This window comes from Lacerta agilis, chromosome 14, assembly GCF_009819535.1.
Source record: "Lacerta agilis isolate rLacAgi1 chromosome 14, rLacAgi1.pri, whole genome shotgun sequence".
In the NCBI taxonomy this organism is placed as follows: domain Eukaryota; kingdom Metazoa; phylum Chordata; class Lepidosauria; order Squamata; family Lacertidae; genus Lacerta; species Lacerta agilis.
The window spans coordinates 14,855,992-14,871,576 of record NC_046325.1 but is presented as its reverse complement, the minus strand read 5'-3'; the positions used below and the strand labels follow the sequence as shown (position 1 = coordinate 14,871,576).

General features: G+C 45.6%; 1 protein-coding gene across 5 annotated transcripts; it reads left to right on the top strand.

The window, feature by feature from the left end:
* Nucleotides 1-8,078: 8,078 nt before the first annotated feature.
* Nucleotides 8,079-14,957, top strand: LOC117058290 (dual specificity protein phosphatase 14-like). Of its 5 annotated transcripts, none has more exons than XM_033169361.1 (2): nt 8,079-8,208; nt 12,227-14,957. In XM_033169361.1, exon 2 carries the CDS (start codon nt 12,232-12,234, stop codon nt 12,874-12,876), a length of 645 nt encoding a protein of 214 aa, XP_033025252.1. In that variant the 5' UTR covers nt 8,079-8,208; nt 12,227-12,231; the 3' UTR covers nt 12,877-14,957. The 5 variants fall into 5 exon arrangements, with proteins under 5 accessions (XP_033025252.1, XP_033025255.1, XP_033025254.1 ...); XM_033169364.1 differs by lacking the exon at nt 8,079-8,208 and adding an exon at nt 8,773-8,796; XM_033169363.1 differs by lacking the exon at nt 8,079-8,208 and adding an exon at nt 9,160-9,524.
* The last annotated feature ends 628 nt before the right edge of the window (nt 14,958-15,585 follow it).

The window sequence follows — 15,585 nt, the reverse complement described above, 5'->3', positions numbered from 1 at the left end:
TGGCATAAAACAGTAGAATAACACAACTGAAAACTGATAGATGCTGTTAATCTGGGGGGGTGGCTAACCTTTTCCCCCCCTGCTCCTCAGCTGATCCATGCAGATTATTTGAGGACGAAGGGATGGGGGAGGCTATTGTTCCCTCCCTACTCATCAAATGATCAATCTGGTGACCTGGGAGGGGGGCAATTGGCATCCCCATTGGGGACTGGGCTTGGCAGAGAGACGGAAAGCTCTCTGCCCAGCCCAACACCATATCTATTTAACCCCACAGCCAAAAATCAGTGGGGTCTTGGAGGGCAAGAAAAATTGGAGGAGCCACATCAGGCTCCTGGGCCCGGGTGTTAGCCACCCCTGCTAAATGAAGAAACCCTAATTCTAAACACTTTACATGGGAGTGAGTCCTGTTGAGTTCAGCAGAACATACTTCTGCTATGTTCTTGTGCAACTGAGGAAAATCCATTTACATCCCCTGAAATAAAACCAACACCTCCTGTCATTTGAGATGGGGAAGAGCAGGGTCACAGAACATTGTACTTCCACCTGACCATACCATAGCATAGATGGGTTTTGCAAAGGCCCCACATGGTGAACCGGGGTGGCCCTATGAGAAAGAAACCAGCAACGGGTTCGTAGAGATATTAAGGTGACACACTCTGCTTAGATGGCACCTTTGTAATTAAGCATTATATTCAGGGGGCTCTTGATAGATCCTGCAAAAAAGAAGGCACTGTTAATAGCAGCTTTATAGTGCGACTCTTACGTATATTTACTTGGCATGAAATCCTGCTGCGTTCAGTGGGGCTTCCTACTAAGGGCTTTCTGATTACACGCCTGCCATTCTTCCTCTAATCCTCCTACCAACCTCACTAAAAGCAAGAAAAACCACCCCCTGCCCCCTGTCGAAAAGGTCCTGCAAAATACAGATCCCACTATAAGATGCTTGCTTAAGAATTTTTGGCATGGTGAGGTGGCCCAGCCTCAGGCAGCAGCTTCTCAATCATTTAGTTTGTTTTCACGTTGGAGAGGGGATCGTTTTTTTTTAAATTTTCTGTCTGAGGCAAGAAAACGTTTTGGGATGTCTGCCCCCCCCCAAATAAAAATAAGACTCATATGCTCTCATTTTTGAATAAATATTCCACTGGGGGGAAACAGCCCCTGAGTCTTCATTCATTGCAGAGACTCTTAAAATGTGAAATCTGGTGGTCCATAGACTTTTAGGGCATGAGCCTCTGGGAAGTTCTCATGAACAAGCCCCATTGATTCACTTATGTGGTTATGTTCTTCGTTTTAATGGAGCTCCCACAGGAGAATTTCCCACTGCGTTGTAACCTCATATAAATTTCCCATAATTTCCCTCAATTTCCGCCTTTTCAGATTAACATGCAGGTGGAAAATGAATCTCAGATTTGTCTACTAAGGAATGAAGTGGAGTGGTTATTTCCCTAGTGAGCAAGTTCCCTTAAAAACAAAATGTTGGGCTGTAGTGATTTGAGGACAAAGGAATTTCTAAGGCTATAGCATAGGCAGGTATTTTTTATGACTCAATTAAAAAAAAAAAACCATTGAAAGCCAATAATCTTACACCTGCTTTTAAGAACAATTGTGCCAATATTTATTTTTTATTTTAGTTTGCTGCCTTTTAAAATGAAGGGGGAAAAAACCCTGTATATTTCTCTAGCGTGCTTATAAAAAGAATAAAAATAACGAGGCTTTCTAGCCTCTAGTTCTCCATAGTATCCCTTGAATTATAGAACACAGATGGATATTTACATTCGAAAAATCATTTTAATCCTTTTAAATGCTGGTTTTCTTATTAAAAGGTGCCATACCCATTTGTCAGGAAAATTACATGTGCACTAGGTGTTAGTGTCTGCTTTCTGGGCAGAAGGGCATTTACTCTTTCAGAATACATACTGCAAGCAAGGGAGAGGTTTCCCCCTTTAATCATCAGAATAGAAAGTCATTAACTGTCACTTGACACCCACTTTAAGGATGCTGAGAAAGCATTTTGTGTGCTCTCCCTCACTTAGGGGTTTGCAAAAAAGAAAAGAAAAGGGAAAAAAGGCAAGATCCACAGTGCCAAATGTATGAAAATAATGTTTTAAGAAATCAAGTGCTAGGAAGAGACCTCATTCCCTTAGGACATTCTCTGCAAGCTTATGGGAGAATGCCAAATCACACACCCTAGAGGGAACGAAATCTCAAGTCCCCCAAGGGTGTATATGGGGCAGGGGAGGCGTTTGCCCCCTTTAATAACTACATCCGTCCACCTACCTCCAATATGGGGCTGGATATAGATATATCACTTCCCCATCCGTCCGCTTCTCATCTCCCGTATTATCAAACTTGTTGGATCGACTCTTCTCTCTCCCCCCCCCCCCCTGACCGTTCTCTTGCATTTTGGAAAAGGGCAAAAGGGATCACTTTTCTCCAGGTTCTCCCCACCCTCTGTGGGCAGCATGGTTCCCCTCATAGTTCCATTCATGTTGGGGAAAGGGACAGTGGGGTGTAAACTCCACCCACCCCCACCCCGTCCGCAAGGGAGATGGGATTTCTGGGGAATGCTTCCTTTTGCATCCATAACCCCCGACACCCCTATTTTTCAGCCCTTAGGTATTCCCCGCCCCACCCTCATTTGCTTTTATTTTGGAGCAATAAATAAAACGCACCATTTGTAAAAGCTGCGGTGTCTGTACCTCTATGCTGCAAAAGGGAAGAGACGAATGTTTGTGTGCGAGAGGAGGGATGGTTTGCCATCCAACCCATCCAACTTTCGAGGCCTATGACTGTTCTGGACCGTATGAAAGGACTGAAGAGGAGATGGAGGAATTTAGTGAGCAAATGGATGAAGACATTAGTATGTAGCAGTTCTCTGGATTGGTTCAGTATTTCTCTTGTGTTGGGGAACGGGGGGGGGGGGGGAACTGGTGGGTGTAGCACCACCGATGAAATACAGGGCGCTGAGTGTGTGCTCCCCACCCCATGGCTTTAAGCGAGACAAGGTAAAATTATTTGCAGGGCTGCCAAATTACAAACCCCATAGTGCTGGTGCCGAGAAGCTTGTTAGTGCATTGTGCTCAGAATCAAAAGCAGGGCCTAACTCTGGAAATATTGATTATAATACGCCAGCATTTGGCTGAGTGCAACCCCAGGGCTTCCGTTTTGGCTTTGCTGCAGAAGAAGGAACATGGGGTGTAAAGGCATAGAGTGCAAAAAATGAGTATCTGCAAAGATGCAATGAAGCATGACATGCCCAAAGGTGAAGAATTAGAGGTTCTTGCCCAAAAGAAGAAGGCATTTTAATATGGTTTGGGCAGTTTTAAGTATGGAAACAGCATATAGTACCATTAGATAATTAGGGTACCTGCTGTCTCCTAACATTGTGCTTATTAATACACTTAACGTGTCTAGTTTCTACCTACACATCAGCATTCCAATTGCATAATTTCTCTCCGACAACACACACACACAAAACTCTGGTGCAGTGGCACTTCTGCACATGTGTGTGTAGTGTTCTTCAAAAGGAACAGGGTGAGGGGACCATGGCCATTTGCACTGCACTGGAAATGCCTCTACCAGTAGTGTTACACCTGCTTGTATGAATGGGCAGTGCAGTATGTTCACAGGCAAAGAGCAGTGCCATGTCCTCTGCCTTGTGGAACCACACTAATCCTCAGCTGATTGTGGAAGCACTTGATTTGGTAGCCCAAAAGGGCTAGAAGTGTGGGAGCACCCTCTTTTTCAGCTTAGGTGCCCTATAGCAGAACTTTCCAGACATTCTCAGGGTTCACCCAGACTTCCTTTTGTGCTGCCTTACTAGGCACATGCCCACGCTTTCAAGTGCCTTGTCCGAGCGCTTTCCCCATGAAAACCTGATCTTCACCGCTGAATCAGAGCGAACAGCAATCTGCAAAAAACAACAACACCTAATTGCCATTTGTTCCAATTCAGCATTTAGCAGGTTTTCGCAGTGAAAGACCATCGGGGGTGGGGTGGGGTGCTTTAAAGTATCTAGAAAGCGTAAGGGGCAAAAGGTAAGAGTGGATGAGCCCTCAGAGTGTGCCCTATTTCTAAACAGGATGCCTCCTCCTCCCCCCAACTAGAAAAGAGCTGCCATTGCCAGCTGTGCAGAATATTAGCCATCGGAATATGAGCCAGAATATGAACCATTTTCCTGATCCTTTATCAGAGGCCAGCCTTCTCAAAACATGGAGGTAAACCTGGTCACGTGTAAATAAAAATGTTGTTAGGGGGACGGCAACCTGCCCAGTTCCTGTGAGCTGCTGCCCTACTTTTCCTTCTCTGACGCCTACCACACATCTTCATGGTCCAGCCAGGGTGTAATTAAATACTTGTTTCAAAAGCCTTGACAGGGTATTAAGAAGCCCGTGACCAGACAGTTCACTCAAATATAACACTGCTGTCTGTGGTTGCCACCCTCCTAGGAAGGGCACTCATGCACTTTTTAAGATCTGAATAGCATTCTTAAGGAAATCAGCCCTGAGTGCTCACTGGAAGGACAGATCCTGAAGCTGAGACTCCAATACTTTGGCCACCTCATGAGAAGAGAAGACTCCCTGGAAAAGACCCTGGTGTTGGGAAAGATGGAGGGCACAAGGAGAAGGGGACGACAGAGGATGAGATGGTTGGACGGTGTTCTCGAAGCTACCAACATGAGCCTGACCAAACTGCGGGAGGCAGTGGAAGACAGGAGTGCCTGGCGTGCTCTGGTCCATGGGGTCATGAAGAGTCGGACACAACTAAACAACAATAACAAAAGCAGACCTTTAGCAAGGGAGGCTTTTCAATCCTATGTCAAGGAAAGCTCCTGCAAATTATTGGTTTGTCAGCTGCTTGTTAAGGGTGCAGTAGCCACTGAGCCTCTTGGGCTTGCCGATCAGAATGTCGGCGGTTCGAATCCCCGCGACGGGGTGAGCTCCCGTTGCTCAGTCCCAGCTCCTGCCAACCTAGCCGTTTGAAAGCACGTCAAAGTGCAAGTAGATAAATAGGTACCGCTCCGGCGGGAAGATAAATGACGTTTCCGTGCGCTGCTTGGATTTTGGTGCTCCATTGTGCCAGAAGCAGCTTAGTCATGCTGGCCACATGACCCGGAAAAACTGTCTATGGACAAACGCTGGCTCCCTCAGCCTGTAAAGCGAGATGAGCACTGCAACCCCAGAGTCATCTGTGACTGAACTTAACTGTCAGGGGTCCTTTACCTTTACCTTTTTAGCCCTGCTTATATAAATACTGACACTCAGCCTGGTATCCCTTAACTTCTTAGACAAGCCACTTACTACCTCAGAGGGAGGGTTGTGTCTAGTGCACTGATTAATATTTTGTGGAGTGTATCTCTCTCCTTTTTTAAAAAAAAGCAGAATTGCTTTAATTTATTTAGTAAATGTAGTCGTATTTTACATCCAGAGGTCTTTATCCAGACTTATACAAATACAAGCCTGTTGATTCCTGGCACATTTAATTCAGTAAAGTAGATCCCATCAATTCCAAGGTACATGCTGTACAATGCAAATGGAATAATTTGAAAGATGAGAGCTACGTCAACAATGGCTTTGAGGAGGGGTGAATATACGCCAGTGTTTTGCCCTTTGCCTTCTTGGGTATTGGACTGCTGACAGGCAGGAAGTTGCAGCCAATTAATTTCTGTCCCATCCCTTCCCTACATGCCAGGAAAAGTGTTACTTGGTGTGCTGGGGCTGTTAAAAAACATGGATGTCCTGCTGGACAAAACACAACCACAGTCCTTTGCTGTGGGCAAACAGCAAGCAGGGTAACAAGACTGGGAGGCCAGCTTTTGCTGCTATGACAACTAAGCCTTTTCACTCCAGGAGACCTGGCAGTGACTAGCACTGGATTTCTAACTGTGCTCATAATCCCAGACATGTGAGAATGGGCTGTGGTAATTTAGTGCTGAAGGAACCTGCCTTCTGTATGTGGTCAAGTCCATTTTCTTATTATTTACTGGCATGTTCTAGTCTGAAGCACTGAAAAACACCGAATTAACAATTTTCTGTAGTTTTGCTCTGGTGCAGGGCGACCAATTGCAGAATAAGCATTTCCCTTTGCATTTCATGCATTAATTAGTTAAACAGCCATTTCTTCTCCACAGGAGACCCTGAAAACTGCAGTCCTCTGAGGTAATTTAGGCATCACCAGCAGACCCCTAATCAATCAACATTCCCCTGGGTTATTGTGCAATGAAATGTGGGGAAGAGGGGACAGGGCATGTATTTTTCTTTCAACCCCACCTTTTTATTGTCCTCCCCCACTCCTCATTTAATCCCCACACCAACCCTGTGAGGTAGGCTAGGTTGAGAGGCAGTGAGCGGCCCAAGGTCACCCTAGTGAGCTTCATGGCTAAGTGGAGATTTGAACCCTGGCCCAACCCTGAGTCTAACCACTACACTACACCACACTGGCTTATATATCTATAAACTCATAAGTTTGTAGAGCAGCTGCAGCTGCGTAAAAGAGGGAATTTTAGCAGGCACGTGCAATTGGTCATGTAGGGATGAGAAAAGCCACTCTTGCTGCAATGTCCCCTTCTACACATGGGAGCAGTCCTGTCATTAGGCAGTGAGAGATGGGCAGATGATGGTGTCTCTGGTTTTCCTTTCCTCCTCCATGGCCCTTGGCTGGAGAATAGAGTTGTGTGTGACAGGCAGCCTGCCTGCACAGTGCCCCCCAAAACTGTTGGTTTATCGCAGGATGTTTATAGTTGCTCCGTTTCACCTTTTTACTCTGGTTGCCTTGCTAAGGGTCCTTCCGGAGCCTTTATTGTGCGTCCCTGATTATTTCTGCTCTCGTGAGGTATTGGGGGTGGCTATTCCCAATCCTGCTTCCAATATTGTTTGTGCCTGCAAAAGTTTTGGCGCGGATATACTGCTCCCTTCCCAATCAATGCGTGGGCTGTGATTTCATCCTGAAATCCAGCAGCTTTTTAGAACGCAAATCTTCCACTTAAAAAAAAAAATCTTACTTTTGTTGTGCTACAGAGCAAAAGTGCCCCTCCAGATGGCAACGATGCAGTAACACTGGGGAAGCATCACAGAACAGCTAATAAAGTATCTGAAGAAGTGAGCATGCACACGAAAGCTCATACCAAGAACAAACTTAGTTGGTTTCTAAGGTGCTACTGGAAGGAATTTTTTATTTTATTTTGTTTCAATGATGTATGGACAGTCCATTATAAATCCACTACCAATGACTATCAGGCAGTTACTTTAACTAATGCACTAATAATGTGTCAATGACATGTCGCAGAATACAGCCATAAAAAAACCCCAGCCTTAGAATGTCGATGTCCTAGATATATATTTTATTCCTCTATTAAACACTTACTGTATATCTTTTTTCACATGGAGCTATATATGCCCGCAATTGTGGTAGTTTTCTTATCTCCTGTTTACAGTACTCCATTGCATCCTGCAATGTTTCGAATCCTTTACTATGGCAGCATGCATCTTATGCGTTATTTACAAAGTGGCACACAACTCAGTAGTTACGGTAATGCGCACTATTATTTTGAGGAGAGGCGGGTTTTAACCCGCAAAATACGGTAGCGCTTTGACGCTTTCCGCATAGGAGGTGAGGAAGGAAGAAGGCGATAAGCTGAGTCACGCTTTCCGTAATAATCTAGATACAAGGCCATGATTTTTCCCTCCGTTTGGGTATACTGTACTGTATTCCCTTGTGTTCACTAAAGCGGGAGGTGCAAACTTTAGGATTACTATCCGTGACTTTTGAGCACGTAACAGAACTGCAGGCGGATCCCGCTATTTATCTTTTAAGATCATTGTGGCTCTCAGATGTTTTGAAAGTTTTAAATATGTTTTGCACTGCTTGACGATGGGGCAATTTCGTATTTGCACATTGTTTCCTGAAGCGTTTCCTCTGGACAGGCGGTTTATAAATGTATTAAATAAATGCAAGAAATCCTTTCTCAGCATCGAACGCGAACTTGCCTGCAACGCACCAGCTTCTGGGGCAATGTTACCAATCTGTTAAGCAGGGACAGATTGGCTTCTTTCCGTGACAAAGTGTGCCTGGAGGAGGCGTGGCTTAAAAAGAGAAACGCAGCTGAAAATTAAAAACGGCCCTGCTGGGTCAGAGAGCAAAGTCCTTCTGGTTTTGCGTCCCGTCTCCTACAGCGACGGGCCAGATGTCTCCCGGAAGTCCACGACCAAGGTACGAAGGCAAACGCCCGCTCTATTGCTGTTGCACGCTTCCAAGGGCTGCAATTTGCAGATACACTGCCCCTGAACACGGAGCTTTAAAAGGCCACCTTTTTCCTTCAAGGAAAATAAATCCCTGGGGCGGGAGGATATTAATTTTAGGGCGGCAGCTCTGCCATATACCTTTCCATACCGGTCCTCAGTGTCCCACATCCACTCAATTTATTGCCGTGTCCTAGCACAGGGTGCCGCTCGATCCTAACTTGTAGCCTCCCCCTCGCCGCCGCCGCCACCCCGGGGCTTTCTTATCCCACCTCTGGAGCCCGCGCCCTCCCTCTCTCTCACAACAGAGCTTTGCAATCGCTTCTCCTCCAGGGACTGGAAGCTCGGTTAGCACCTTCGCTGTGACTCACGCGTGTTCCCCGCACCTTCCTCGCTCACAGGAACGTGGAAGCGTGAGAGTGGGGCGAGGATGATGGGCGGATTGTGACGCACAGAGCTGGCGGGGGGAGGAAGAGGGTGGAGGGAGGCCCTCCGCAGTAGCGTGAGCTTCCCCAAAAACGGTGACCCGAAGACGAGTTCGCAGTTGGTACTTCTCTGTGTACGTGTGAATGCCGCAGCCCGTGATTAGAGAGAGGACAGTGTCCCGTCCTGCTGCTTGAATATTTTCCACGCACAGAAAATAGTGGGGGAGATAATGTTGCCCTCCTCTTATTTCCTGGAGTGCAGCCTTTTCGGACTTGCTGCTAAGGCTCCCCCTAATCAGTAATATTGCCTAATCTTGAGGTTAATTTTGTAACACTTAAGTCTCCAAGGCAGCTAGAAGAGGGGGTTTAACCTCCACAGTTTGCAGCGGAGGGAGGAGAATCTACCCCGGAAGTGGAGGCGGGAAGGGAAAATCCGTGGGTTTTCAATCCCTCCTCCTCCTCTCTTCCTCCTTCGCGAGCCCCGGCTTGTGTCACTGGCTCTGACGACAGCATCCTCCCCCGCATCCCATCGCCATGGCAACCTTTTGTTACCTCCAACGCTTGAGTGGTCCAGGAGGGGAGGGGGCTGGCAAGGGTGGTATATAGGCAATGCTGGGGGGGAGCCAGAGAAGGAAACTCCTGATCCCCACCCAGAAGGAAAGAGGCGCTGGGAGAGAAGAAGCAAGGCCGAGGGAGAAAAATCTATATAGAGATATATAGTATTTATTAAAATAGATTCTAGATACACCTGTAAAGGAAGATCTGTTTGAAAGCAGAGAAGAAGGGGATTACGAGATCGATCAGAAACAGAGACATTCAGACGTCTTCTCGCCTGTTAGCCTCCTTCCTCAAAACCATTTAGGTGGGACAGAGAGGGTTTCTTTCGTGGGGAGAGTTTTTGAGAGCTGTTCTCAGAGCTTCCATTGAAAGACAGCACTGCCTGGTAATTTTTAAAAAACCATACATTTCCTTTTTCAAAGTTTGGGGTTGTTTGGAGTAGAGGGGACAACTGATTTTGGTGTTGCTATTTGTTTGTGCAGAAGGGTTCATGATTTCTGAAGTTGAGTGGGTGGGGAGGGAAGGTCTGGAGTGGCAGCTGGGGGTGTTCTTAGATGTGTGTTTATTTGAATAGCGGGAGTTTGAGGCAAATAATTTGGGGTACTGAGAGGAGGAGCACATGGGATCAGCTTTGGTGGTGACACGGGAGCAAGATAAATGTAAGATTTAAAGCGAGTCGACCCACAATAACTACCACACCCTTATCGAGAGGCATGACTCCACACACACACACACAAGCACTGTGCTGTGCTCTCTAGTATGATTCTGAAGTACTGAGGACACACAATTGCAGGGAGTGCTTTTGACATAATCAGTGTTAGATGCTGCAACGCTTAATTAAAAAAATCAATATTAGGTACCTTTATTTGGGCCAGCAAAAGGCAATGATCACAAAATAGCGTGCTAGCATTCAGATTCTCCAGAACTCATAATCAGTTTAGGTAGTAAACAATACCAGGGGAGCGGGGGGGGGGGGGAGGAGTTTGGTAGTGGTAAAGCCATCCATGTCTGCCTGTGTTAGCTAAAAGAGTTAAAACACTGGGCTAAGGGATTAGATATACATGTGGAAATTGTGCATTTTATAGGGTGCAGAGCCAGAGGTTAAGGGCCCAGGGGTGTGGGTTTATTGGTGGCAGGCAATAGGGAGAGGGGGCTAGAGGTTTATACATTTTGAGGTTTGAAAGGAATGTGATTCAATATCACAGTCATGTCTATAAACAAAGGAGGTTGAGAATGAGAGATTTTTAGGTGAGTGGATGAAGAGATAAAATAGATGGGGACTGTCATCCAAAGTGAGGATCCCTCAAGAGCCGTTCAGACTGGACTTCTGTTGCATCAAAACAGGGAGCAAAGGTGGTTGTGGGGGAACTGCCAATTTGAGTGAAGAGGAAGCAGGCATAGAACACATTCTGCTTGCTAATTCATAAGACCTCCTTACCATTTCCCCTCAGCATTAACACATACACACAAACAAATACACGACCTGCTACCTAAGAATATGCATTGGGGGGCGGGGGCCTTTCAAAGTCCAGGAATTCTATTGATTTTGATCACTGAAGATTGGTTTAAAGCATGGGTGCCAACTGCTCTGTGTTAGATCTTAAGTATATGCCCTCCCTGGACTTGTATCCTCATCGAGTTTTCAAGGGTAGTTGTGCCTGAAAGCACCCCACAAGAACGGTTGAATGAACTCCACTTAAGTTAAGAAGAGAAATAGAACAAGGACCCCTCTGTGTGCGTTAAAGTAAATTGGAGTGGCAAGTTATAATTGTGCTTGGTGGTATATCTGAACTGACTATGTGTTGAGCCCGATTAATAGGAAAATGAGTATATTTTTGAATGCCCCAGCAAAAACCAGCATTATTCTCCAGGATCTAGCATTCCCACTACAATCCTTACAGAATGCATCAATGAAGCATTTTGTATACTCACAGCCTAGTAGACCCCATGATGTCACATATATGTAGCCCGGGCATCTCAAATTTCAGGACAAACCAGAAATACCTAGTTAGGACCACAATACCCTGTTTTGTTTTGTTTTTGTTTTAAACTGAGGGGATGGTCTTTTAGTTGGATCTTGGTGGTAGTTATTGTGGAGGTGAGATGGGGTCAGATTGTTGAACGAGAGGGTGAACATTGGGAGGAGAAGCAAAAACTATGAGGGATTATTACAAACATGCCCCCCCCTCCTATACAGGAGGAGGGAACCTCTGGTGCAAAACTGTCACCCTCCCTTTGCACCAATAATCATTGAGTATGAGTCACGCTTTGAGCCCATGGCTGTGATGGCAAAGAGGGTGGGGAGCAGATAGCCAATTAGGAATGGGCATGGGTTAGGTAGGGTGGGTCGAATGGGGAGGGACCGGTAAAGAGTCCGCTGGCCCTTTAAGAAGCTGTCCACTCCCTCTCTCTATTCCTCCATTTTCCCACCATGTCGCATCATTCCTGCAGCATCACAGTTTCTAGCTCCTTCCCTTTCTCCCTCCCTCCAACCTAACCCTGAGATGAGAGCAGCAGCTACTACGGAATGACTGAGGTAGGCCGGCTATTGGGAGACGTCTGGCTTTGCACGGAAGCAGAACTCTGATCTCTCTCGCTCTACACCCCCATCTTTGCATCCCGTTCGCTCCTCTTATCACCTCGCTTTGCTCTGTCTGCTCATCCACCCGCCTTTCTCTCCTGTTTCACAGTGCCACAAATAACCTATCCATCCATCCCTTCCACCTACAGTACTTAAAAAAATTGCATGTTCATTTCCCACATCTGCCTCACCCCACGCCTACCCAAATCCCATGCTTGTTCCTGTATTTGTTAGAATAGGGGGGTAGCAGAAAAGGAAGAGGCAGAATCAGGGCATGGGGACTTTTGCTCTCCGGGAGCCTGCCAAACTCTCAGTAGCAGCTGCTCAAGTGAAAGAATGGAATCATGCATCTTTTAACTATTTTTTGTTTGTTTGTTTAAGTGCACCAGTTCTTTGAACTTTATCACCTCTTTCTTCCCCCCTAGCTGTTATGTACGCTGAACCATCTGCCATGAATTTCCGGAACCACGGCTTCTTCCGCCGTTCTCCGCCTCCTTCTGTGGCCAAGCCTTCTTCCCCTGCCGCTGGGAACACTCTGTCCGTCTTAGGAGGCATCGCTCAGATCTCCCCTTGCCTCTACCTCTCCTCTGGCAATGCTGCGTCCAACAGGCACATGGTCTACTCCAGGGCAGTGACTTGTGTCGTGAACGCCACCATGGAAATCCCCAACGCCAACTGGCCAGATATTGACTACGTCAAGGTGCCTGTCCCTGACCTCCCTCACGCTCCGCTGTCCTTGTACTTTGACTCTGTGGCCGACAGGATACACCAGACGGGGAAGAAGAACGGAAGAACCCTTGTCCATTGCGTGGCAGGGGTCAGTAGATCTGCCTCCCTCTGTATTGCCTACTTGATGAAATACCACCGGTTGAGCCTCTTGGACGCCCACGAGTGGGTGAAGAGCAGGCGACCCGTCGTCAGGCCCAATGTCGGCTTCTGGAGACAACTCATTGAGTACGAACGCAAGCTGTTTGGCAAGAACACCGTCAAGATGGTGCCCTCACCCATTGGCTTGGTCCCAGATATCTACGAGAAAGAGACCCGGGGGCTGGTCCCCCTGTGGAACTTCAGATAGACTCTGGGCAACTTTGGGAATGTGGTTGGGTGACGCGGGCTGCTTGAATTTAGGATCAAAACGTTCCACCATGTTCGGACCGCTACTAAGAACTTCCGGCATGGTGGACTTTGGTAAGAAAATGCTGTTACGATAGTCTTTTTTTGTGAGACCTTGCCATATGATTAGATCATGAAAAAGACCTTGAGTTGCTTGGCCATTTCAGTGTGATTGACTGGTTCCGCCACGTCAAATGTTACTAAGAACTTACATAGTTTTGCTTGTATTAAGAGAAGATGGTTAATAGCAGAATATAGGCAGTAAATATATTTATCTAAAGCAGAGCTTCGAGATCTGAATAAATTGACCCTCCCTTTGTGAGGAGGAAAGGGAGAAAAATAATTTATTGAAGACAGCTTCAGAATTACTTCCCGGCAATAGGGCCTGGGTTTACTTTGGTTTTAACAAACACAATAAACTCCCCCCCTCCCAAGAGTGAAATCTTAGCAGTAATGACAGGCATTAATGTTAACATTGCTCCCAAGGCACACATTGTTAAAGGACTGCTTTGCCAATAAGGAGGCAGAAGTGAAGAAGCTGAAGATGATCGAACTTCCAAGGGCAGCTGGTACATTTCAGCTCCGGAAAGCAGAGGGAGTCTTCAGTACAATAATTTTCACTGTGCAGGCTACAACCCAGCAGCCCATGGGTATAATGAATATTGCTGTTTCAGTATAATACTGTTCCAACCCAGGAAAATCCACTCGTGTGGGGAACAGAGGATTAATGTTCATATTATACCTCAGTACAGGGCTAACTGTGGAGGGCAAAAAGCACAAAGAAAGGTAAATTGTCCAGTGGGGAGGGGACAAAGTAAAAAATATATCTTATTTCTGACACTGGGGAATTACTGTTCAGCATTAAAAGCCTGTTACCTCGCTTCCTCAGGAATAATGAACAATATGGTGGGGTTCTGGCATTGTGTGGGGAAGGGCAAACCATTTTCTAATCACAAGTTGAGAGCAACGTTTTCTGGACAAAAAATCCCTCTCAGTAGAATGTGTGCATGTGTTTTTAAAAGCTTTTAATGCCACAGAGAGGACAAAATGATAGGATAACAATAGTTATGGGGGTAAATATAACATCTGAGGAGACGGATCCACAGTTAAGTATGCTAGTGAAGGGGAACTGGGTTCTATTTGAAGATTTTCTGACTATACCAGAGGCGGAGGTGAATCCAGAGTCAAGTGTGTGTTCAGTTAAAATTCAGCCGTTTTATTTCAAATTAATTTTAATATTTGAAAGTCATGGGGACAGCTTTGGATGTTCAAGGCCTAGAGTTACCCAGACTACACTAAGTAGCTGTGAGGTAGCGGGGAGTAAAATATTCCAAATGGAATACGTTTTAGAAGTTACACAGGGTGTTCTGCCATATAAATTAGCTCTGGAGGTACAGGTTTCAGAATGCTTTAAAGAAATTATTGGAAAGCACAAATTTTGTCATTTTAAATATTCACCAAATAACGATGTTCCAGATAGAGAGACCCCTGTTTTAAAGAAGTTTCCTTAGCAAAGTTATTGCCCTGTTGGATGGATGGACTTAACACTCAGCAACCCCTTGGTTGTTGTTTCATTTCTATTCGTTTCTGGTTTTTATTATAGTACTGTATTGTAAAAGGTGTGGTTAACCAGGACTTCCACAGCAGTGCTTTTTTATTCAGAACAAGAACATACTTCACCCTCACTTTTGGAAGTTTTAACCTGCACTGACTTTTCAGAGCTATTTCCCACCAGAACCTTGCCTGTCAGTCAAGCCTGGCTAGAAAGTTCTAGAAGCTCATAGCTAAAGTAGGCCTGTGTGGCATCTGAGAAAAGGATTGCTTACTGGCTGAATATTTCAAGGCTAATTTATAGTGTGTGTGTGTGTGTGGAGGTGGGGTTTTTGAATTCCTCTGTTCTCACTGCAAAATTTCTACTACATTCGAAATGTCTTGAAGCATAGATAAGCAATTGGCAACTCAGGACCCTCTCTCATATTTGAAGGTGGACGACTGCCCCACACATACCATACTCACCATGAATAAATTGAAGTGGGCAATGTATTCATTTTTGTCAACATTGTCATCTCTACTATTGGCAGTGTTAATGAAAATGTAGAAGTGTAATTTTTTTTGGTTAAGGAATTCTAAACATATACATGACATATTAGGTTTTCTTTTGTAGACTAACGCTAGCACAGTGGTTCCTTATGTCAAACCTCTTAGCAGCTGACCATTCATCTATTGAAAAGACTGAGGGAAAGCTATGTTGCTTTTGAGCAAAACTAAAAAACCCCTCACTCTGTATGTTTTCAAGTATAGGGGTCAAAGCCCAAAGGTTTGGGCTGTTTAAGGATAGTCTTGCATGAGAGAGGAAGGATTTTGAGCTGAAAGTGACATATGGAAAGAGAACTTTTTACTTGCACAACTACATATTCCTGCTTCAAAATTAGACACTGAACCCCCAAGTTAGAGAAGAGCATTAAAATCTCCCCAAAGGCCTGGCATCTTAATAGGTGAATTAACACCAAACAAAGAGTCCTATCTTCTAAGACTGAACACAGGACTGGTCAGTGTAGAGACATTTAGCATATACTGTCCTCCGAAAGTATCTCTGAATTGGGCTCAGAAACAGAACTACTGCTGTCTGAGGAGGAACTTGTTACAGGGGATGGAGCATAATAAGCTGGTC

Bases quoted from the DNA above. Each gene is read 5' to 3' on its own strand.
- LOC117058290 (XM_033169361.1), top strand. From the start codon at position 12,232: ATGTACGCTGAACCATCTGCCATGAATTTCCGGAACCACGGCTTCTTC.